At 43.8% G+C, this 23,947-nt stretch overlaps 1 protein-coding gene across 1 annotated transcript in view; it reads right to left on the bottom strand.

Moving 5' to 3' along the window:
* Positions 1-23,947, bottom strand: part of CFAP20DC (CFAP20 domain containing) — a 1,731,599-nt gene that overhangs the window by 1,503,343 nt on the left and 204,309 nt on the right. The window contains exon 5 of the mRNA XM_069206541.1: positions 5,579-5,651. Coding sequence (XP_069062642.1) covers positions 5,579-5,651 — 73 coding nt within the window. The remainder of the gene's footprint in view (positions 1-5,578; positions 5,652-23,947) is intronic.

The raw sequence follows: 23,947 nt of genomic DNA, 5'->3' as shown, positions 1-23,947 counted from the left end.
GATAATGCGCTGCCATTTTTTGGCAGTTGCATGGTGGCACTCGAATCGGCAAGATGCGCGATTCTTTCCTCATGCTTAATTAATGTTATTTACTGTGCGCTACCATTCTAAGGCATTTACTTGGTAGTTTTCGAGTTTACAAGCCGCGTGATTTATATCTTGAATCTACGTTGTGTTATTCATGGTGCACAATCCTTCTATGGTGTTTAATACTTATATAAAAACCTGCAATGTGCACAATTCATTTTCCAATGTTTTGAGAGAACACAAAAAGACCAGAGTTCTAGATGTAATGCTGTGTGTTCCTGAAATGTATTCTTAAAATAAGATTCATATGATGGTTTAGAAATAACTCAGACTTTTTCCTGATTCTCATGCTAAAAAAGTACTTGAATCTGAAAGTTCTATCTAACCTCTCTTGCTTCCCTCACAGGTATTCAGTCATCTAAAAGCCTAATCATTTTAAGACTATTCTAAGTTTGTTTATGTTTTCAGAATGACGATGCTTAGAGTCATAGCATAGCACTGATTTTCATGAGATGTAGTTTTGATGTTGTGTGTTTTAATCTTTTGCTTCCTACAGGTCTCCTTCCCAGCTGTTCCCTTCCTAATCCCCTTTTCCCCACTTGGACTCTCTTAGACTCTGCGACAAATCTAATCAGAGTATTAGAGCTGTCTTATGGTGGAAGTGTTGGGAACGTGCACAGACCCCGAGGATCTGGTGACTCTGACAGAATACTGAGCCCACAAATTATTATCCTCCTGGTTTGTGTATGTTCTCAGCATGGCCACACTGGACAAGCTAGTCAAGGCTATCACCCAGCTCCAGTCAGAAGTGGCATCATCAAAAGATGTGACAAATAGCCTAGCTGAGAGAGTGAGTCAGTTACAGGATAAGGTAGAGAAGAAGGAACAAAGTCCCACAGGTGTGTCGTGGCCAGGCACTTCTTCTCAGACTTCTAGAGGTAATCCGACAAACATTTCCCTCAATGTTCCTTCAGCCATTCCTTTAGCTCCCACAGAACGTTTCTCAGGTGACCCCTTGAAAGCGCAATCTTTCCTGGTTCAAGTGGAACTACACTTCACCTGCAGACCACATACTTTTCCTGATGCCCAGTCCAAAGTGGCTTTCTTGTTGTTATATCTGTCTGGAGATGCAGCTACCTGGGCTATTCCTCTTGTGCGTAAAGATAGTCCCCTGTTGTACAACTGGAGAAATTTTGTTCGTGAGTTTGAGCGAGTTTTTGATCATAGAACTGTAACACTGTCAGCAGATCGTGAACTATTAGACTTACGCTAGGGGAATCAGGACTTAGTGCCATATTTAGCCAACATTAATCGGCTGGTCGCTGAGACATCCTGGCCAGAGGAAAAACAAGCGGCCTTGTTTTACAAGGGATTTAAAGAGGAGTTAAAAGACATCTTGGCGCAAATCGACCCACAACTTACAGACTGTCAAGAATTAATAAACCTTGTCTTGAGGCTTGATCATCGTTTAACTGAACGAAAAGGAACACGTAAAAAGACTGAAAAATATTCCTGGCGTGTTCACCATAACAGACTCAAGAAATCCGAAAGAAAGAACGCCTGAACTGATGGAGATTGGAACCATCAGGAGATCTCTGACCAAAGATGAAAAGGACCTACGCAGAAAAAAATGGACAATGTCTCTATTGTGGGAGTAAAGGTCATTTCGTCAAAGACTGTTCCATCAAACCAAAGAACAAGCGAGGTCCAGTTCAGAAGGTTGCAGCCAATGCATCAGTCGGAAAACTAAAACACCCAAGATGCAGAGAAGGGTTGCTCTTGGGTGTCACCGTGGACCCATCACAATCGAGACATCTCAAACTGGGAATAAGAGTTCAGGTTAAGAAAAAGACCTATTTCAAGAAGGCTCTAGTCGATTCTTTGGGCTACCGGGAACTTTGTTGACGCCCAATTGGTTTGTGCATGGGGGATCCCATGTATTGAAAAGAAGACCCCAGAAATCATCCAGGCAGTCGATGGAAAACTCTTGACTGGAGGCCCGGTAACTCTTCAGACTGTCCTCTCGTCGGTGATTTGTGAAGATAAAAATCAAAGAAAGAAACATAAAGAGAAACATATCCTTGACGTGATCCATGCTCCCCAGTATGGGATTATCCTTGGCTTGCCATGGTTAACTCATCACAATCCAGAGATTAATTGGGCAGAACGAAAGGTCGTGTTCTCATCTGCAAATGTGATGTGTCCATGTTGTGTTTTGGGCCATTTCCTTTCGTGGGCGCTAGGCCTACCCACGCAAGTGAGGTACCATTTTTATCGGGAGACATAGGGGAACACAGAATAGCAAAACAAGTGTTATTGCTCCTTGTCATTCTCTACATTTTTTCCTTCCAAATGTAAGGCAGTGTGTAAAAAAGACGTCTATTGAGAAATGCCCTGTAATTCACATGCTAGTATGGGCACCCCGGAATTCAGAGATGTGCAAATAACCACTGCTTCTCAACACCTTATCTTGTGGCCATTCTGGAAATACAAAGGTTTTCTTGATTCCTATTTTTCACTTTTTATAATTCAGCAAATTAATTGCTGTATACCCAGTATGGAATAAAAACCCTTTGCAAAGTGCAGCTCATTTATTGGCTCTAGGTACCTAGAGTTCTTGATGAACCTACAAGCCCTATATATCCCCGCAACCAGAAGAGTCCAGCTGACGTAACGGTATATTGCTTTAAAGAATCTGACATCGCAGGAAAAAGTTACAGAGTAAAACGTGGAGAAAAATTGCTGTTTTTCTCACCTCAATTTCAATATTTTTTTTATTTCAGTTGTTATTTCCTGTACGAAATACTTGTAGGATCTACACAAATGACCCCTTGCTGAATTCAGAATTTCGTCTACTTTTCAGAAATGTTTAGCTATCTGGGATCCAGCATTGGTTTCTCACCCTTTATGGTCACTAACTGGAAGGAGGCTGAAAGCACAAAAAATTGTAAAAATGGGGTACGCCCCAGTAAAATGTCAAAATTGTATTGAAAAATTGGGTTTTCCAGTTCAAGTCTGCCTGTTCCTGAAAGCTGGGAAGATGGTTATCTTGCCACCGCAAACCCTTTGTTGATGCCATTTCCAGGGAAAAAAACACAAGCTTCCTTCTGCAGTCCTTTTTTCCCATTTGTTTGAAAAAAACAAAGTTTTCACTGTAATTTGGCTAATTTCTTGGTCTCCTTCAGGGGAACCCACAAAGTCTGAGTACCTCTAGAATCCCTAGGATGTTGGAAAAAAAGGACGCAAATTTGGCGTGGGTAGCTTATGTGAACCAAAAGTTATGAGGGCCTAAGCGCGAACTGCCCCAAATAGCTAAAAAAGGCTCGGCACAGGAGGGAGAAAAGTCCTGGCAGCGAAGGGGTTAAGGAAATGCCAATTTTGACAAACTAAGGTCTGATATCTAACATAAAATTAAATCAGCAAAATCAAGGAAAATTTGGTTATAACAATGCAGCAAAAAGGTTTTGAATGAAACTTTATCTCCCATGACTGGCAGCTGGGTATCTGGAAAGGGAGGAGAAATAAAACTACTCTGATGGACATCAAGGTGAAATCACTCATGACTCTTGACAGAAGAAAGCCACCAGCCCATAAACCTCTTGATCTATCTCTCAATGGCTTTTGTTACAGTGGACTGCACTCTTCTCCTCAAAGGCTATAAAAAGAGTAAGGGGAGAACAGATGCATTCATTTATCACTAATTGCAGTTAAGAGCTGCAGAATGGATTGAATATTTCAACTTCTAGTTGAATAAGATGTGGAGTAGCACAAGGCTCCCCTTTGTCTCCACCACTATTCAACACATGGCCATGGTCTAGCTACCTTTTCAAAATGCTCTTTCTAGAGAATATCGCGAGGAGCAAGAAAACACCAATGATTGCTAGGCCACATCTATAAATGAATGGAAGAGAACATCTTGACTTATCAGACCTAAGTTTAATGTATTAGTGCTGGGTTTTATAACCGTCTTATAAAACATGTATTTCCTAGAATAAGGGCTGTTACAGATAGGGGGCACAAAACAAGCATCGGTCTGGTCCTCTCCTAATCAGAACACAAACAATCCAAGCACAAGCATTTCTACCATGACCTTTTTGACTGTTTGATGTAACACCACAGGTGGCCAAGGGAATACCCAGACATGGACCCCGTGCTCACTGTGCCACCGGAACCAAGTTTCACCCAATTGAACAGGCCCAACTAGGTCAAAGACAGTCTTGGGGTGCTTGTATTCTGACTAGAGAGGACCTGACTTGGAAGTGTGGGATTTGGGCTGGACTGTTTCTATTGGAGCAAAACCATGTTGATTTGTACATGGCTGGGGCTAATCTGGGGTGACAAAACAAATATGGGTTGGAAAGCTACAATGAGCGATTGCCTGTATTTAGACTACTTGCAAGCATTCCTCCAGTCAAATTTTGTGTTTAAAACAATGGCCAAAGAGGTCAAAGGTATGCCAAATGAGGGCCCTGTGCTCACTTTGCCACTAGAACCGAGCTGCACACAACTGAAGATGCCTAGTTAGGCTGAAATCGGTGTCGGGTTGCTTGTGTACCAGTTCAGAGACGAACTTGCTTGGTAGTTCATGCTGGACAATTGGGGCAGGACCATGGATAAATTGCATACGGCTGGCTCTAATCTTCAGAGTCAAAGGTGGCAGAAAAACAATAGGTTGGAATCAGTAGGCAAGGTAAACACAATTCAAAAGCATTTTGAATGCGCATTCGCTTTCTGAACTCCAGCATGGTGTTTTTGGGGGTGGTGCAGCACCACACCACACCATTTCTACCCCAAGCGACTGCCAGTAGCTAGACTATTGCAAGCATTCCTCCCGTCACCTTTTGTGTGTTTGTTTTTCCATCTGTATCGACAAAACGACTAAGGCACAGAAAATATTAAGGTGTTTGTTATTTTTTCTATTAATACAAGCACAAGACGAATTCCTCCCTTCTTTATTTGTGATTACACAAAGAAGTGCTGCAAAATAAAATGAACCAACCACCCTATATTTTTGAACTCATAACGTATTTACAATGTTCGTTCTGGCTCCAGGGAGAATTGCAAACTTCAATGAATAAGTAAAGTTCACCAGCTGACAAAAATGCTGTAGCTAAAAGTCACCAGGCATCACTGGCAGCTTTGCAGCATATACTGCAAAAGGTCACAGTGCTAAAACAGCTATGCACCAAACACAAGAGAGATGAGCAATTTACCATCCAATTACTCACACGTGTTCATCTGCAATTAAGTGAACAGGGTGCATCGCCACGTTTTAACCAAATAGCAAACTACTTGGCCCTTCCATTCTTTGAGCAACACAGCATTTATCTCCATGACAGCACCAGTTTATTTTGAGCGATGCTGCGGCGTGCTGATGTGAAAACCCCCATTGTTGTACATACGCCTGATGGTTATTTCTAAGGTTTGAAATTATACATTTTGGATCTATTTCATATGTCCAACAGGTCGCTATAACACACACATTTCCAAAACAACTATCAAACTTATAAAGCATTTACTATACAAGAAATAAAAAATAAAAAAATCTTACAGCAATTCTGTGGAAAAGTCTTGTCCGAGAGGCACATGAACTTGCAATATCAGGAATCGTTGAATTAATCCAACTAGAAACGAAGAAAGAACACAGACTCAAAGCGTGACTTCGTGATGTGTGGTCCCTATTTTATGAATCTTTTTCAAAAAACATACTGTAAACTGCATGCGTACAACTAAAGTAGTAGCCTGGGCAAAATCGATATCGAATTCCGATCAAATTGTTTTTTATAAACCATGTATCTTTAATTCGATATTTGAACGGATGTAGGCACCAGGAACAGATGTCGTGACAGAGGTAAAATCAACAACTAACCTTTAAACTCAATTAAAGTGACCTGGCAGCTGGATCATCTGCTGAGTATGTGTACAAGAGCCACTCCTGGCAACAAAGTGCGCACAAATGCCCATCGTGAAACACAACTTGAGCACCTTGCAGCAAGAGAGGTCGGTCAGTATTCCGTGGACTAACTACAGAGACCAGCAAGCCCATGCCCTGGGATGTTCTCGACAAAGCTCATCGGTTGAGTCGATTTATTATTGAAACATAAGTACCCATTAAGATCACGGAGTTGCAGTTCCTTTACAGCCAGCAGAGCTATCTATACATGGCCCTTTCAGATTGTCATCGGAGCCTGGTGACAAGGGGCTCACGGGCACAATACCTCAACGACACACTCTGCGTCTATCCTAACTCCTCTTTAACTTTCGAAGCATTATCTCATCCTGTGTTACCTACACCTACAGCCTCCTAATTCACCTACCCCTAGCCATGACATGAGCAGCTCCTGGGGGAAATGGTTTGTACCATCAAAATGTCATTTTCTACCGAAGGCACGAGATAAAAAGGGTGATTGTGGCTAAACCACAGCTTTTGTGGCAATTAAAGGACCTGGGATCCGATGTACAAAGTTCCATACGCATACAAGGATATACGAAAAGCACACTAACTGGTGTGCAAATGGGTATCTATGATGCGAACTATGTGCTAATACACCGCATGGCAAATTGTCCATTCAAAAGGATTTTCAAAACGCCGTGCCTCGGTCATACATGATTTGCGACCCCAGTGGATGGCTGCGAATGTGTTGGTGATAGCCAGCGAGTGAGAACAGAGCACCATCCTTGCATTTGCTTTCCCAAACAGGAAACACTTTTTTAACACAGCTTCTGTCATTTAAAGGGATAGGGACTGTAGTAAGAATTAAAACATGTTTCCCATACGGGAACGCATCGAAAGAGCAGGCAGTGGTGGTCCTGCTCTTCATGAGGCTACCTGACATGCTACCTAAAGACGAAGCTGTGACGGGATGTGACATACAACAGATATTTTTTCAAGCCCTTCAAATAATTTAGTGGTCTGACTACGTTAATTCCGAACATGACGACATTTACTAGAAAATAGTTGGGGGGGGGGGGGGAAGAAACACTAGTATTCTAATAGGGTAACTTCAAAATCAGAATTTGTTTGTAAGATCATAAAACATACATGTACTCTAAAGACCCATTAAAATGCATGGTTGTAACAAAAATGACTGGAATTACAAATTGGGGTTGATAAATAGCGTACTACTTTGACCCTCATTATGAGTATGCTGGGAAGGAGATGTTTAAAAATCCGGTCCCACAGGTATCTGAATTTAAAAGGAACCATAATTATTGCTTAAAACAAGTTGTGGCTTTTAAAGTGGGCAATGCTTTCCTTTTAACCAGTATTTTCTGGACACTTTCCCCCAATATAATTCAACAGGTTTCACCACAGGGAAAATTTGCTCAAAGGCTAATATCCTCTCCATTGATTAAATAGTCAATAGACAATGTGAAATGCAAAATGATGGTATTAAAATGATGGCGCTGTCTCTCAAAAAAGAAATAAATAAAAGGTGAGCTTTGTTTTGGTTCTGTTTATGTACCACGTGTTTGGCATAAAGGCTTAGGGCCTGATTTAGAGTTTGGCGGATGAATTACTCTGTCACAACGTGGTGGATATTCTGGTCACCATATAACAAGTGCATAATATCCTATAGCACTTGTAATAAGGTGGCCAAGAAAGCCATCATGGTGTGATAGCGTATGGCGGGCAGGTTACTCTAAGTCAAGCTCTAAGTCTTAACGCCCAACATGCAGTGCATGCTGATGCAAAACGAGCATGGTGTATGATGTCATCAGCAAAAAACAAAACAGCAAAAAGTTCCCTTTCACACACCAGTTTAAATTCGGGTTAAATCTACTAGCTGACGATGAATGATAATGCTCAAAAGCAATCATATGAACACTTCAGAACCATACAGGCCCAAAAAACATCACAGGGTAGTGATGTGGAAATGAACAGAAAGAAAAGAGAACAATACTATGGGGATCATTACGAGTCTGGTGGTCACATGTCTGCCATGTTGGCGACGGCAGTTGTAGCCAACAGTCCGGCGGAGAAGACTGCCAGATTAGGACCACGGCGGTATGCACTACAGAATACAGGCAAATATCCGCCAGCACCGCCAGTACAGTCAGCTCACCACGGATGGCAGTAGCCACCATCAGGCATGCGGGCACCATGTTCCCACCGGACACATTACGAGGCTGCACAACGCCAAGATTTCTGCAGCGGTCACACCACCATGGAAGCCCTGGCAGAAACCAACTCTATAAAAGGAGACACCTACCTACTGGAAAACATACCTCTCTGGAGCCGCCATGGAACCCGAACTGCACATCCTCCCACTCCACCTGCTCGCCCAAAGACTCTGGACGGCAACAACAACTGTGAGTGCACACACCTACCGGACACTAAAGGTAAAAGGCAAAGTACACACACAACATACACGTCCGGGATGGGTGGCAAAGGCAACACACACACATGTAACTAACAATGATAAGCACATATACACACACAGCCACATACACACACACACATACACATACTACACAGACCACGGCCAACACACACTTACAAAACACACACCAACCTGCAAACACAAAGCACCGGTATAGTCGAACACAATACACAACACCACAAGTTCACACAACTACATCACAATCGTAACATCTCAAACACATCAGCAAACAACCACAATAGGCACCTCCATGGTGGATGTCTTGGGTGCATGTTTGCGCTAACGTATGCTTGTGGGTGCTGGGTGTCTGGTGGGTGGGTGAGTGTGGGTGCTTAAGTGCCTTGGGAGGAGGGGAGGAGGAGGTGCTGGGAAATGGCATGGTGGATGGGTGACTGTCTCTTGGGGTGGAGTCTAGAGGTGTGGATGATGTGCTGCATGTGGGTGTGTCTGTGGTTGCAGTGTCTGCAGATGTGGTTACTGGGATGGATGCCTGTGGGTCTGCTGTTGTGCTGACTGTGGGTAGGATTGGAGTGGTGGCTGTAACATTGAATGTTGGTGTGGTGACTGCAGGTGTGTCCGGTGTGGTTTTGGTGGGGGAATCCGAGCAGGTCGTGTCTGCAGGTGGGTGTTTGTGTGCATGCTGGTGGTGGGTTTTGTGGTGTTTGTGTCTGACATCTATAGCCTTGGATGTTGAGGTGGGTGCATGCTTGTCTGGGAAGGGGAATAGGGGTCTGGGATTGGGAAGAGGTAGGTGAAGGGGGAATGGAAGACAAAGGGTGACTGGCTGCTGTCAATGTGAAGGCCAGAGCCTGAAAGGATCTCTGTAGACCAGCCAGTGCACCGTGAATGTCCTCCAGGAACGCATTATTGTGTTGGACTTGAGTTGCCAGTCCCTGGATGGCATTCATAATGGTCGACTCACCCAAAGCCTCCTTACCTAGGGCAGTAGGGCTGACTGCGGCAGGGGCAGAGGTGCCTGTGGCAAAGGAGACGCCCACCCTCTAAGGTGAGCGGGCACGGACAGCTGAGTGGGGAGCTACATGGAGGGGGTGGTAGTAAGGGGGTGGTGGACAAAGATGGTATTTGGGTCGTCCCAGAAGGGTCGGCCACCGCCAGGGATTGTCCACTGGAGAAGGATTCTGAAGATGATGTTGAAAATCCGGTCTCCCCGTGGCACTCCCCCCACCCTCCATGCCAGTGGGTCCCTCGCTGTCACTGGTAGCAGCACTCCGGGTCCCATGACCTGCAGCATCTCCACTCATCTCCATCTCCACTCATCTTTGACTGTCGATGCTGATGCAACAAAAAGATAGAGAGGGAGGGAGAGACATAGAGAAGGAAGGAGAGAGAGTGAGAGGGGGAGAGAGGGTTAACATATTCCTCGCATACACACATGTAAACATGCACATCTGTAGGTAAACATCTCCTGGCTAGGCTATGTCTGGTGGCAATATACATATCCTACATCATGTCACAACATGTCACTACTAGCGACCCCTGTATGCCAACCCTCACACCCACATCAAAATCAAAGTAAGTTAGCACAACTGATGTAATCCACATGATCACCAGCTAAGCCATGTCTACATTGACATCATGCCCTGGCTGAAGTGCAAATGACTACCAAAATCCTTATCATACCTCTCCCTATTCCTATAATCTATTGGAAGAGCAGGTGACTGAACAAAACACATCAGGCCCGTACTGTAACTACACCTGATCAGTCTATGTCCATTTACAATGTCCCTCGATAGTGAAGACTACTCTACTCACAGACCACACAGCACCTGCCTTTCACATAACATGGCTGACCTAACATTCAGTACAGTACTGCCAATATCGATCAAATAACTGATATATCCGCTACAAGTTGGACTCCCTTACAGGTGACATCTGATGTGTAGAATACAAGTATGGGGTACAGGCATGTGATTAGTCTGCCCCTATCACAGAGGAAGATCTGCAGCCACCAAACACATATATACCACAACTATTTGTGCATCTACAATGGCCTACATAGCACACACAACACATCCATAGTCAATCATTGAGTGCAGTGTCACAACTAATAAACTTCAGGAAGCCACATATAACATCATAGGCCACATACCAATCCACTTGACATGCAGTTATAGTAGTTCGACTTCACAACATGATCAAACCATCATCACTCAAACCATTACTGACATGTGATTACCTACACCTAACTCCTGACAACACACGTCAGACCAAAATTACATGTATGCATACCCCACACATGGATTTACACATCTGCCATTGCACTGACAACCTATCTCACTACTCCATAGGGCCGCTTCAGGAATGATGATGCAACTAAAAGTTTACATCATCCTTAGTCATACAAACCCTTATCCTGTCCAAATTACACACATCAGCTAGGCCAAGGGTAGCAGTCATTGTCCCACTTCATCAGATGTGACTCTAAGCAACCATTGAGACATAATGTAGGCAGCAACTAAGCTAAGTAGCACTGTAATTGGTAGGGCATTGGCACACATGGCATTTACATTGCATATTGTCAAAGGCAAGATCTGCCTAGGCACTTAACACCTCTAGTACAGTCCCATTAGGGTGAAAGTATTGTCCCCACAAGTCAAGCACATGAAAATGCATGATGAGTCCAATTTAACCAAATCAGGCACCCAAATCATATTGCCCTACTGTTACTACCTTCAAATACCCCATTGATTGAAGATGAACAGACAATGGGGATACAACTACCAAGCCATGAGTACAGTCCTACACAGGTCATATCTGTGGTGTAAATGAAATGTCTGCCTCACATGGAGGTCATACCTGTACCAGTACTAGATGTCTATGGTCACTGTACCAAAAATGAGAGTCATCCAGTTGCAAATACAGGAGAACAATACAGACGGGAGTGGACAGACACCTTAGAGCCCTAATGCTCATATGCTGATGGATGGACTAGGTCATACTTAATGGGTAGGGTGATACACAAGCTCACATCCATATAATAGGCAGGATGGAGTCACACATATGTCATATTCATTTTACCATCTCCACATGCAGACATGGAGATGTTATGACACAGGAAATGTAAAACAACTGATAGGAAATCATGAAGCCACATCTACATTTAATACTCAGGCAAGGTGGGAACTACACATGTCTACTAGTCTACATACATATTGCTCTTATTGCATTGTCACATAAGGTACAGTGAGGCAGCAAACACCATACAAGCAGAGCTAATTATCAGGATACAGTCAGTACTCACCCCCTTGTGGCTGCTGTGATGCCCTCAAATGCCCACACACCTCAGGGTAGGCCACTGCCAAAATGTTTGGCCATTAGGGGAGCCTGGGTCTGATGGGCACCCCTCTGTCATTGGGAAGACATCCCCAGCTGGGCCTCCTTGGTCTTCCGGGCCCATCATCTCAGTTCCTCCCACCGCTTACGACAATGGGTGCTCTGCCGGCTGTGGACCCCAAGGATCCGCACTTGCTTTGCGATGGCACGCAATGGTGCTTCCTTCTGATGGGCATTCACCTGCATGGATGACACAGACAAAAGGAGAAAGTCATGTACACGTGCACCATGCTAACAGGAGTGGACACTACACATCTGTCACAGCAAGTGCCCACATATACCTATCCTCTCAGCTCACATGACTTCACTTTATGCCCTCTGCATGCATATACTCCCTCACCAGTACACATGCCCTAATCAACGTCACACGCAACCCCGATCACACATGACTATGGCATAGGACTCACCTCCTCTGGTGCCCCATACAGCTGTCCATACAGGGGTAGGTCTCCTCCACCAGCTACTCCAGCTCTTCTGGCTTGAAGGCAAGGGCCCTATCACCTGCAGCACGTGGCATGATGGCTCACAGAGGCAGTTCACAGCAGCTCGCGTCGTGGAGGTCTTGAAAGCAACAGTGTCAGGAGTCAAGTGGGCAAGGCTGCAGAAAATGGTGGTCACGGCCGCCACGTACAGTACCGTCACCACAGGCGGTCATCGCCATTGGCCCCAGTCTTCCACGAGCAGTAATGTTAACCAAAACTAGATGCACTGCGGGTGCGACCGCCTACCGCCATGATGACTTCCACCGGCAGACTTAGGTTACTTCCAAGTGCCCACTACATCAGGACAGGTGCCTGCCATTTTGTGCAAATATGATCGATGGATGTGTCTGAATAAGATCGCCATACACATGCTCGCCCAAATGCCGGTGTATCCCTATGTTGTGCCATCATGGTTGTGCTTAAATTTGTGACATTCTTGCAACAATGACGTGATGCGGCTGTATATTTGTTGAAAGCCATGTTAAGATACTCAGAGGCACATAGGTGAAGCTTAAATATTGGTAGAATCCAATACATATTGTTTGATCAGTTCAGGACAGCTCAGTCAGCCACACATCTTCAATGACACGTGCCATATGCCCTATATGACTTAAATGTAACCTAATGTACAGCAATGAGGGTGTCCAATGTATGGTCGTTATTGTATATGTGAGCTGTGCAAAGCATAGTCTACAGTGTTAGGTGTGTGCTAATGTAACGTGTGATGCTTACATGTGCCTACTGCTTTACTCATTGTACATTCTCTACTCTCAACCTAGATATCCTGCCATGAGGGGATTGAGACAACAACCAGTGTACTGTCAACTAGTTGACCTTGCAACCATGGAGGACGGGCATTTAATTCAGACATATCGTCTGAATCGGCAGACCATTGTGGATCTTTGTACGCAGTCGGAGCCAGATCGGTTGCCAGCCATACACAATCTCTATTGCATCAATCCCATAGGACAAGTCTTCTCATTGCTACACCTTCTCCCCACAGGCTCCTTTCAGAACACAGTGGTCTTAACAGTAGGAATGTCTCAGCCCATGTTCAGTCTGGTGTTGAAGGTTGTATTGTGTGCTTTGTTAAGACACCTGGACAGCTACATCAGATTACCCCAACGTGCGGACTTGGGCTATGTGAAGGCAGGCTTTTCTGATATGGGAAACATTCTTCATGTGGTAGGCGCCACTGCTGGCAACCATGTAGGCCCTGGTCCCTCCCAATGCCAATGAACAGGTGTATAGGACCAGGAAGAACTACCACTCCATAAATGTCAGGTGGTGTGTCTGGCAGACCAGTACATCTCACAAGTCACTGACAAGTTTCCAGGATCTGGGCATGACTCTTACATTTTGAGGAACAGCATGAGGGCAGGACTACACACAGAGAGGGCCTGGCTCCTTGGTATGTATGCATATTACAGTGTTTCACTATTATGGCACCTGTCATCACCTTCTGCACAGTCGCTGTACCTGTTATTTCACTGGTCCTACATTTGTGCACACAGGTGACTGGCTATCCAAACCTCCCTGTTGACACCAGTGAGGCACCCTGCCACCTGAGGCCCACGTGACGACGAGGCGTGTAATAGAGCGAACATTTGGCCTACTGAAGGCCAGATTCAGGTGCCTGGACCTATCTGTGTGTGCCCCCCTCTACTCACTCCAAAAGGTATGCCAAATCATTGTTGCCTGTTGCATGGTCCACAATGCTGTGACACATCGGATACCATTACTAGCTAATGAGTTTGAGGCAGCTGGACTAGTGACTGGAAATGCTGAAATGGCAAGTGATGAGGAGCCAGAGGAAGAAAGTGCAGCTGAGTCTAGAACTGAGCTCATCAATCAGTACTTCCAGTGACATACACATATGTTGGGTGGTGTTTATCAAGACTTGTATGTCCACAATCATTGTTGACAATAGTCCTCCTGACATAATTCATCATTGGGGGTGTAATGTGATCCTATCCCTATGTGTGAGAAACTGGCTGATACCATGTTAGGTGCACAGTAAAAGTGGTTCAGCTCGAACATGTGTTCTCACAACAGTTTCCTATAGTCACTTCTCAAATGGACAGACCAGTATTGAGCTATGTGTCCTGCATTCTCCTGTTCTCATGTCATTCAACCCACTGACTGTAGTATTTAAATCTATGCCTCTGCTACCTATGGCTTGAGGCATTTTTAGTCATTAGCCATTTGTAAATGATTACAGAAAAGAGGGTTGTACTTGACAGATGGCTGGTAAGGTGATTTGTGTGAATATTCGGTAAGTGGTGATGTATAGGTAATATCTGGGGGCCCCTACTTAGGGGGTATACTACAGTGTGCATTACGTCTATGACCTGCATATGTGCGTTGTGTGGCACCATGCCATCCAGCCTGATGGTACTCTCTGTCATGCTCTTTTTGCAGGTTGGAATACTGACTAAACTCTTGTGTGGGCCTGGATTTCAATGTCTGACATCTGTCCTGCAACATATCTGTTGTAATGTGTCTCCTGCTGAGGGTGCCTCCCTCTGCTGTCCATTACACAGCATGTTCGGTGTAGGCAGGCACTACCAAACCACAGTTGGCAAGCATGACAATTGTTGATGATTTATTAAAACACATATACAGCTGTGTTCAATGGTGTTTATTGTACATATCAGGATTGTGAAAGGCAAAATAAAGGTGCTCAGATTGTCCAAAAGGTGATGAGTGAGGTCATGGTAGATGGCATCATCAGAGTACCTGCTAAAGCACTTGGTTGCACAGTTCAACTGTCCATGTGCAAATGGTAAATGGAGTTCTGTCTCAGATCAACAGGATGTCTCAGTGGCACACAAGGGGGACAATTCAGGAGCAGTTCACTTCCTGGCAGTGGGTTTGGTCTTGGCATCTGCTCCAGCCAGATGTATGGGTGGACGTCCATGTTTGCTTGGGGGGGGTCTTCAGCTGCAGAGGGAGGGGTGTCTGAGGTCTGTGGTTCCCCTGGCTGGGTCTCTATTCCACTAGCTGCCACTGATGTAGATGGCTCAGATGTTAGGTTGCTAGCAAAAGGGACCTGATTGTGGATTGAGGTAGTATGCAGGGTAGTGTTGATGACCCTCAGCAACCCTGCAATGGAGGCCTTGGTGGCACTGTGGGCCTGCCACTGCTGCATGACCTGGTGGTATTCCCTCTGCAGCCTTTAGTTTTCCCTGATAATCTGGGCCATCCTGCCCTGGGATTATTGGTATGCTCCCAGGATTTGGGAGATTGTTTCCTGGTCAGTGGAGTCCCTTGGGGGCCCCATCCTCTGGCCCACAGCTTCCTTCCCACACCCCCTGCCCCCAGGTGCATGTGCCCCTGGCATGGTGTGCCCACTGCCAGTGTTAGCAGGACCTACATTGTCTGGGGTGTGAGGGGTCAACTCAGGTCCCTGTACTGTGGGGCACACAATAGTTTGAACAGTCCTTGGGACACAGGTTTGGGGATGAAGGGTTGGCTGTGAAGTTGTAGCTACAGGGTTGAGGGGGATAGATGTGGGAAGGGTGAGGCAGGGAGTCGTAGACTGACCAGGTGCCCCAGATGGGCCAGGTAGGTCATCAGTGTCCAAATATCCAGGCGTGTTATCCTCACTGGGCCCTTCATTCTGAGGAGGGTTGGCAATCTAAGGTATACTGTCCATGGTGGGACTGGCAGGGGTACCTGTGGATGGAGTGAGACACAGAGTTACATTTAGAATGTGTGTTTGGTTATCTTGTTGTCAGATGCATACAGTGGCTTAAAATGAATCCCAGCTATGACTATGACAGATGCTACACAGCATACCATTGGTGGTACATAGTAGTCTGTGACATGTGTTCCATACTCCATGTTGGGTGCTGTAATTCAGTTATGGTACATATAGCAGTGTGGATGTGTTCATGTACTGTCTAATACTTCACATCACCTGTTACCTGGTGAATAGTCAGGCTTGCTAGCTTGCAACATGGTGTCCCATTGGGAGGACAGTATGTGAGTCTGCAAGGTTAAATGTCCTGTCTGTGCATGTTGTGCATGGAGTCTGCCATCTTACTTTCTATACCACGGTGGGCCCATTTCAGGGTTGTAGATCTGGATGAGTGGACATTTTGATTAGTCACAGAGCTGTAGCTGTATTTCGCCTTGGTTGGCATTGTGGTGTGCCATTGCATTGCTGTCATAGCCATGTAGTGGTCCTCAGTCATACTATCTAGTTGGTGTAGCTCGTACTATAGAGATACATGCAAGAGTTGTGATGTGATGTGCACATTCTAGGTTTTAACGTAGATGGACTAGTGCATTGTGGGAGTCATAGTGATAGTATTTGCCAATGCTATCCGTGCCATTGCCAAGTTGTGTGTGGGCAGCTAGGCTGAGTGGAGGTGTGGCATGCAGAAGAGGGGCATTAGGTGAATAGGTGGGAGGTGTAGTGAGACATATGCTGAATTGGTGAGTATTTGGGTGGTGAGCTTGCATGCAGGACACGACAATTGTGTAACATGAAAGTTGTGGGTACTTACCAGAGTCCAGTCCCTCAGGTATTCCAGTCAGGCCCTCGGGATGCAGAATGTCCATGACCTTCTACTCCCAAGATGTGAATTGTGGGGGAAAGATGGGAGCCCACCACCAGTCTTGTGCACGCTGAGCTGGTGTTGTGATGCCATGGAACGTACCTTCCCCCATAAGTCGTTCCACCACTTCCTTTCTTTTTTTTGTTAAAAAAAAAAATATATATATATATATATATATATATATACACACATATAGAGAGAGAGAGGGAGGGAGGGGGCGCGCAATCACTTTTGTCAACGTGTGTGGTTTCCCTGGGGGCTGCGACTGGCCCCCAGGAATACCACACCCAAATATAAAAGTGATAAATATATATATATATCTCTCTCTCTCTCTCTATATATATATATATATATATATATATATATATATATATATATATATATATATATATATACACACACACACACACACACTCGCCACCAGTTCTCTTGCAGTTGCAGCTTGCGTATTCAAAGCAATGCACATATTTCAACTGACGCATTTCAACTGTAGCTTTTAGGCAGCAATAAACACAAGTCAAGTAACCCTTGTGATTATGTTTCTGCTAGAAAAGGATCTGACCTTTTATCTAGTGGTAAAGGTGGTATGTGTGATAAAGGTTTTAAAGGTAAGTATATGTATATATATATATATATATAGTGTTTAGGGTGGGTAACAGTCATTGGTGGTCATTGCATTTTTAGGTATTAGGGTGGGTATGGGTTTTGGGGAGGTAGGGGCATTTTTTAGGTTTTAGGGTGGGTATGGGTTTTGGGGTGGTAAGGGCATTTTTAGGTTTTAGAATGGGTATACGTTTTGGGGTGGCAAGGGTGCTTTTAGGTGTAAGGTGAGTATGGTGTTTGGGGTGATAAGGGGTGTTTAGTTTTTACGGTGGGTATGGGTTTTGGGGTGGTAAGGGCATTTTTAGGTTTTAGGGTGGGTATGTGTTTTGGGGTGGTAAGGGCATTTTTAGGTTTTAGGGTGGGTCTGGGTTTTGGGGTGGTAAGGGCATTTTTAGGTTTTTGAGTGGGTATGGGTTTTGGGGTGGTAAGGGCTTTTTTACGTTTTAGGGTGGGCATGGGTTTTGGGGTGGTAAGGGTATTTTGAGGTTTTAGGGTGAGTATAGAGTGGTAAGGGGGTGTTTAGATTTTAGGGTGGTAAGGGGTGTTTAGGTTTTAGGGTGGGTATGGGTCTTGGGGTGGTAAGGTATTTTTTAGGATTTAGGGTAGGTAGGGTTTTTGGGCGTAAAGGTGTGGTTGTGTGTGTGTGTGGGGGTATATATAAATATATATATATATATATATATATATAAATAATGTATGTTATACTTACCTCTAGTTTTTACCATGCATACGCCTTTACCAACTATGCCTTTACTACGAAATTTTAGTGTAAAGACATTCGTGGTAAAAGCATATGCATTGTAAAAACATTTCGTGGTAAGTGCATGCGTGGTAATGACCATGCATTGTACTTATCGCATTGTAAAAGGATGCATTGTAGATGCATGCGTTGTTCCATCATACATCCTAGCTGAGTGGATTAGCATAGCCAGCCATTACCTGCACTATAATACAAACAAAATGTATGTGCGGGGGGCTATGAAGAGATGAAGGACACTTGCTAGGTGGTAGTGAGGGAATCCGAGGAGGAGGTCATGGGAGTGGGAGCACCAATAATGATTGTTGGACTGGGTGCTAGGGGCGATAAAGACTGTGGCGATTGGTATTTGACAAGGGGAAGTAATAGTGTGCCTTTTTTTCAGTGTCTTCAGTGAACACAGTGATTGAGGGAAGAGGCGAAGGTAAGGTGACCTCTACTGCTGCAGGTATCACACACACCCACCAGCAAATTTGTGACTGTTTACATAGGCTGTTTTAGAGCAACAGTTTAGCCAGTAGGAGAGATGGCATCTCGTTAGATGACTGCTGCTCAAGCCATAACTGGGGTTATAGAGGACAGCTCTGACATAGGATCAGAGACAGACAGCAGACACTGAGACAGCATCTGAGGGGTAGGGTAATGGCGCAGACTCTGGGAGTGATTTTTCAGTCGGAAGAGTCCCATTCGTTAACTCCTCTTCCAGTGATATGAGGGAGGTGATGAGGACAGTCCTGCTGTCCCTTCGCAAGCACTGTCTGTGCAGTGTGACAATAGCGGGTTAGCCTAACCAAGAGAGCCGGTGCATGCTGTGGCGAGCACAGAGAGAGTGCTCTCTTGGGAGCTCCCCAATTTAGTTCAGCCCCAAATTCCACCTTCCAAATCGTATTGTGGAGACATCATAATTCTCTCTCACAAGAAAACTGGTTTTGAAAGGCAGGCACTTGCGGCCATACAGGGAAACATACCAAACCCAGACATTTCTGAAAACTAGACATCCGGGAGAGTCCACAGAGGTGTGACTTGTGTGGATTCTCCAATGTACCCGGAATACCCTGCAAAGCTGAAATGTTGAATAAAAACTTGCATTTCTGTTACACAAACTACAGGAATATGCTGGGATCCACAAAATTCCTAGCACCCAGTGTTTCCCCACCTGTCCTGATAAAAACGCTACCACACTTGAGTGCCTGTACCTAGTGCCTGCGTCAGGACAGAGTCACCCCAGGGTCAACAGTTGCCCTCATGTAAGGACCAGCATTGACCGTTGTGTGATCTATTCCTGTTGCAGGCATACCCACGAAAGTGAGGTACCACTGAGGTACCATTTTTATCGGTAGACTTGGGGGAATGCTGGGTGGAAGGAAATGTGTGGCTCCTCTCAGGTTCCGGAACTTTCTATCACTGAAATGTGAGGGAAAAGTGTTTTTTTGGCCAAATTTTCAGGTTTGCAAAGGATTCTGGGTAACAGAAACTGGTGAGAGCCTCACAAGTCACCCCATCTTGGATTTTCATAGGTGTCTAGTTTTAAAAAATGCACAGGTTTGGTAGGTTGCCTTAGGTGACGGCTGAGCTAGAGGCCACAATACACAGCTAGGCACTTTCCAAAAAACACATCAGTTTTCAATGTAAAAATGTGATGTACCATGTTGCGTTTCCTGTCACTGGCATTAGGCCTACCCACACAAGTGAGGTACCATTTTTATCGAGAGACTTCGGGGAACACAGAATATCACAACAAGAGTTATTGCCCCTTGTCTTTCTCTACATTTTTTCCTTCCAAATGTAAGACAGTGTGTAAAAAAGAAGTCTATTTGAGAAGTGCCCTGTAATTCACATGCTAGTATGGGCACCCCGGAATTCAGAGATGTGCAAATAAACACTGCGTCTCAACACCTTATCTTGTGCCCATTTTGGAAATACAAATGTTTTCTTGATACCTATTTTTCACTCTTTATATTTCAGCAAATGAATTGCTGTATCCCGGTATAGAATGAAAACCCATTGCAAGGTGCAGCTCATTTATTGCCTCTGGGTACCTAGGGTTCTTGATGAACCTACAAGCCCTATACATCCCCGCAACCAGAAGAGTCCAGGAGACATAACGGTATGTTGCTTTAAAAAATCTGGCATCGCGGAAAAAGTAAAACATGGATTAAAATGGCTGGTTTTTTCACCTCAATTTCAATATTTTTTTATTTCAGCTGTTATTTTCTGTAGGAAACCCTTTTAGGATCTACACAAATGACCCCTTAGTGAATTCAGAATATTGTCTGCTTTTCAGAAATGTTTAGCTTTCCAGGATCCAGCATTGGTTTCATACCCATTTCCATCACTAACTGGAAGGAGGCTAAAAGTACAAAAAATAGTAGAATGGGTTATGTTCCAGTAAAATGCCAAAAGTGTGTTGAAAGTGTGTTGAAAAATGTGGTTTTCTGATTCAAGTCTGCCTGTTCCTGAAATCTGGGAAGATGGCAATTTTAGCACCGCAAACCCTTTGTTGATGCCATTTTCAGGGACAAAACCACAAGTCGTCTTCGGCAGCCCTTTTTTCCATTTTTGTTTTTAAAAAACGATTTTTTTGCTGTATTTTGGCTAATTTCTTGGTCTCCTCCATGGAAACCCACAAACTCTGGGTACCTTTAGATTCCCTATGATGTTGGAAAATCTGGCTTAGATAGCTTATGTGGACAAAAAAGTAAAGAAGGCCTAAGTGCGAACTACCCCAAATAGCCAAAAAAGGGCACAGCACTTGGTGGGGGGGGGGGGGAGGGGGAGGCCCAGCGGCTACGAGGACTTAGTGTTTACCACCCCAGTATGGATGATAAACAGGAGCGGGGACAGCTGGATAAGGTAATAATCAGATGACGGGAGAACGGATTGATGGATAAAATTAACAAATTGGAAATAAAAAGGTTTTAATCCCTAGCTTTGCTTCCTTTTGGAACAGTAGTACCTTGGAGGTATATGGTATATATATATATAGTGATTTATGCCTATTAATCAACGGTGATTAGGGGTTTGTAGTCTCTTGTTGGGGAGATGGTCTGCACTACAGAATGAGCCCAAATCATATTTATTTATATATGTTTCTATTAATGTTATTTATGTGTTTTAGTAGAAAACCAATAAACTGAATTTGATTTCTTTGTCTTTAGAACTTGTGCAATTCTTATAAATTGCTGTGCCCTGAAGAAGGTGGAGTGAACTATCTTGAATACCACCGAAATGTTGCATCAACAGTATTTTTTTAAATAATTGCCAGTATTTTTATAATTGTTTTTGTATGTAAATTTTGTATGTAGAATATGGAAGAAATGAAAATTGGGTTTTTATGGGCCTAAAACATGTATTAAAAAGGTGAAAGGTTGATGATGTTTTTAATGTTTTTTAAACATTCAGGCTGTGGATTTTATGTGAATTGTACTGAGTGTTGGTATGTAATAAACAGGTCTTTTTTTTTTATTTAACAGATATTTTTTGGGCTATATGGTTCTGGAGTGTTATATGATTGCTTTTGTGCATTATAATTTACTGTCAGCGAGTAGATTTAACCCAAGTTTAAACTGGGAAACTTTTGGCTGTTTTGTTAAATACTGAACCTGTCCCTTTTCGCAAAAAAGGGTATCTCTCCCATTAGTTGGCTGATGTCATTAGCATCACATTACAGTTCAGCACCACCGCCCAGCACTTCAATTTTTTTCATGGGATTGTCTTGCAGTTCAAACGATTACCTCTTTTCTGTCCTCTTTAAATCCAAGCGAAAAATCCTCATGCAAATTGTCAACCAAGGAAATTATGAAATACATTTCCACCACTGTTGGTGGCACTGCCATATTGGTTTTGCTTCCTTCATTTCTTTGTAACATACTCATGCTGCATTTAAACCTCATAGACAGGAAGTGGGAGTTTATAATCTATGGTAGCCCAATAAATCGCAACTCCATTCTTTGATACACACACCAAAACCAACATGCATTACTGACTGCAAGATTTCGAAACACATTTTATTTGCATAGTATTAAAGGGCAACAATTGCAATTCACTGTCACTGTTAAAGTATTGTCTACCCTATGGTAAGTGGTGATAACTTTTAAGATGCAACACTTATTATTAACATAAACAATCTAATTAAGGTTGTGGCTATCGCATTAACAAGCATCTAAAATGTATGACTCTTACAAAAAAGCGAAATTTGAATTTCTATTTTAAAAATCTGAATAATTAATTCTGAACCCATTAGTGCAGGATCAGGGTCCCCAATCCATCTCGTTTATTACTTTGTGCTTATGGAAAAGACAGATTAATTCTTAATTGCTAATTGCACAGGAAATGCACTGGATTAATTTCTTCCATCTAATCGAAATTACTGTCAACAAAATAGGCAACATGAAGTATTGAAGCAGTAAATGCTTATTAACAAGTATATCGGAAACGGCGTGCGTGGTACATTAAATTCAAAAAAAGGTCTTGAGAATGCATAGAAACAGGACTTTATGCCCACAACCCAAATTAGGCTATCAATAACTTGACGGACAAGAAAACATGAAACAACAACAGTTGAATAACGGCACATAAAAAGCAGGGTGGTGTGACGAGTTATTGTGTAAAGTGGTCATTCTGAAGCTTAGTGCTACAACCGACAGGCTAAAAGGCTCTGTAGATTTCACTAAGGGTTAGGAGCTGTTGCCTCATCCAGTGGTAGGTAGGATCCTTTTCAGCCACAGTGTGTGTGTGTTTGCATCTTCAACATACCTATCTGTGACAGAGGAGAGACAGCATCTGATCTAGTATCATAATTCACCATCAACTCATCATTTCAATTAGCACACCTGGTGAGGCGAGAACTCTTGATGGGAAAAACAATTAGCGCCCTGATTATGCCTTTCCACCAGTACTTCACTCACGTTTCCTTTTGAATACTGGGCTGACTGAACTGGAATCAGAGAAAGCTCCCAGTGGGCTGCAGAGCTGTGTACTCCTTTCATTGGAAGGCTCAGGGATCCCCAGGCTACCCAGCACAACATTTACTTCTATGCACAAACGTGATATGCTGCAGTAGAGAAAGAGTGCCCCTACATCCAGTGTTAGGCTCTGAAGAGAGGACCAGATTTGCTTACTAACTACACACTTGGTGCAATATGGGAATGGTATCAAAACATTTTGAAGGGCTGCTTTATACTCCCAGGCCCATCCCTCTTTCTTCCTATTGGTTGACCAAGTCAAGGCAATGACTAACATTCAACTAGACCAATGCTACCAAATGTTTCTCTTTCTGCTACAGCCTAGTTGGCATCCATTCCCCTTTCTTAATGACCATGATCATCCATATCTTAGACACATAACCTAATGTTTAATTTGGTGTTGGAAATTATTCACCAGTATCCTCACTTGGATGGATGGATTTTATGCAGTACTCTCCTCTCGCCACACACCTCCTTTGCATTATTTAATGTGCCCGTGTTTGCAATGCCTGTCGCTGTTAGTCTACCTTTCAGAGGAGCACATCAGCAGATTGTTTAAAAACATCAATATACATGATAAAGCTATACTTCGACCAGGCCATAATTACGGATGTATGATGGAACAATGCATGCACTTACAATGCATGCCTTTACAACGCAGTAAGTACAATGCATGGTCATTACCAAGCATGCACCTACCACAAAATGTTTGTACAATGCATATGCTTTTACCACGAATATATTTACCACGAAAATTTCGTAGTAAAGGCTTAGTTGGTAAAGGCATATGCATGGTAAAATCTAGAGGTAA

Source organism: Pleurodeles waltl, chromosome 9, assembly GCF_031143425.1.
Source record: "Pleurodeles waltl isolate 20211129_DDA chromosome 9, aPleWal1.hap1.20221129, whole genome shotgun sequence".
Taxonomy (NCBI): Eukaryota; Metazoa; Chordata; class Amphibia; order Caudata; family Salamandridae; genus Pleurodeles; species Pleurodeles waltl.
Note: the sequence above shows the minus strand (reverse complement) of the source record. Positions and strands in the feature narration are given on the sequence as shown.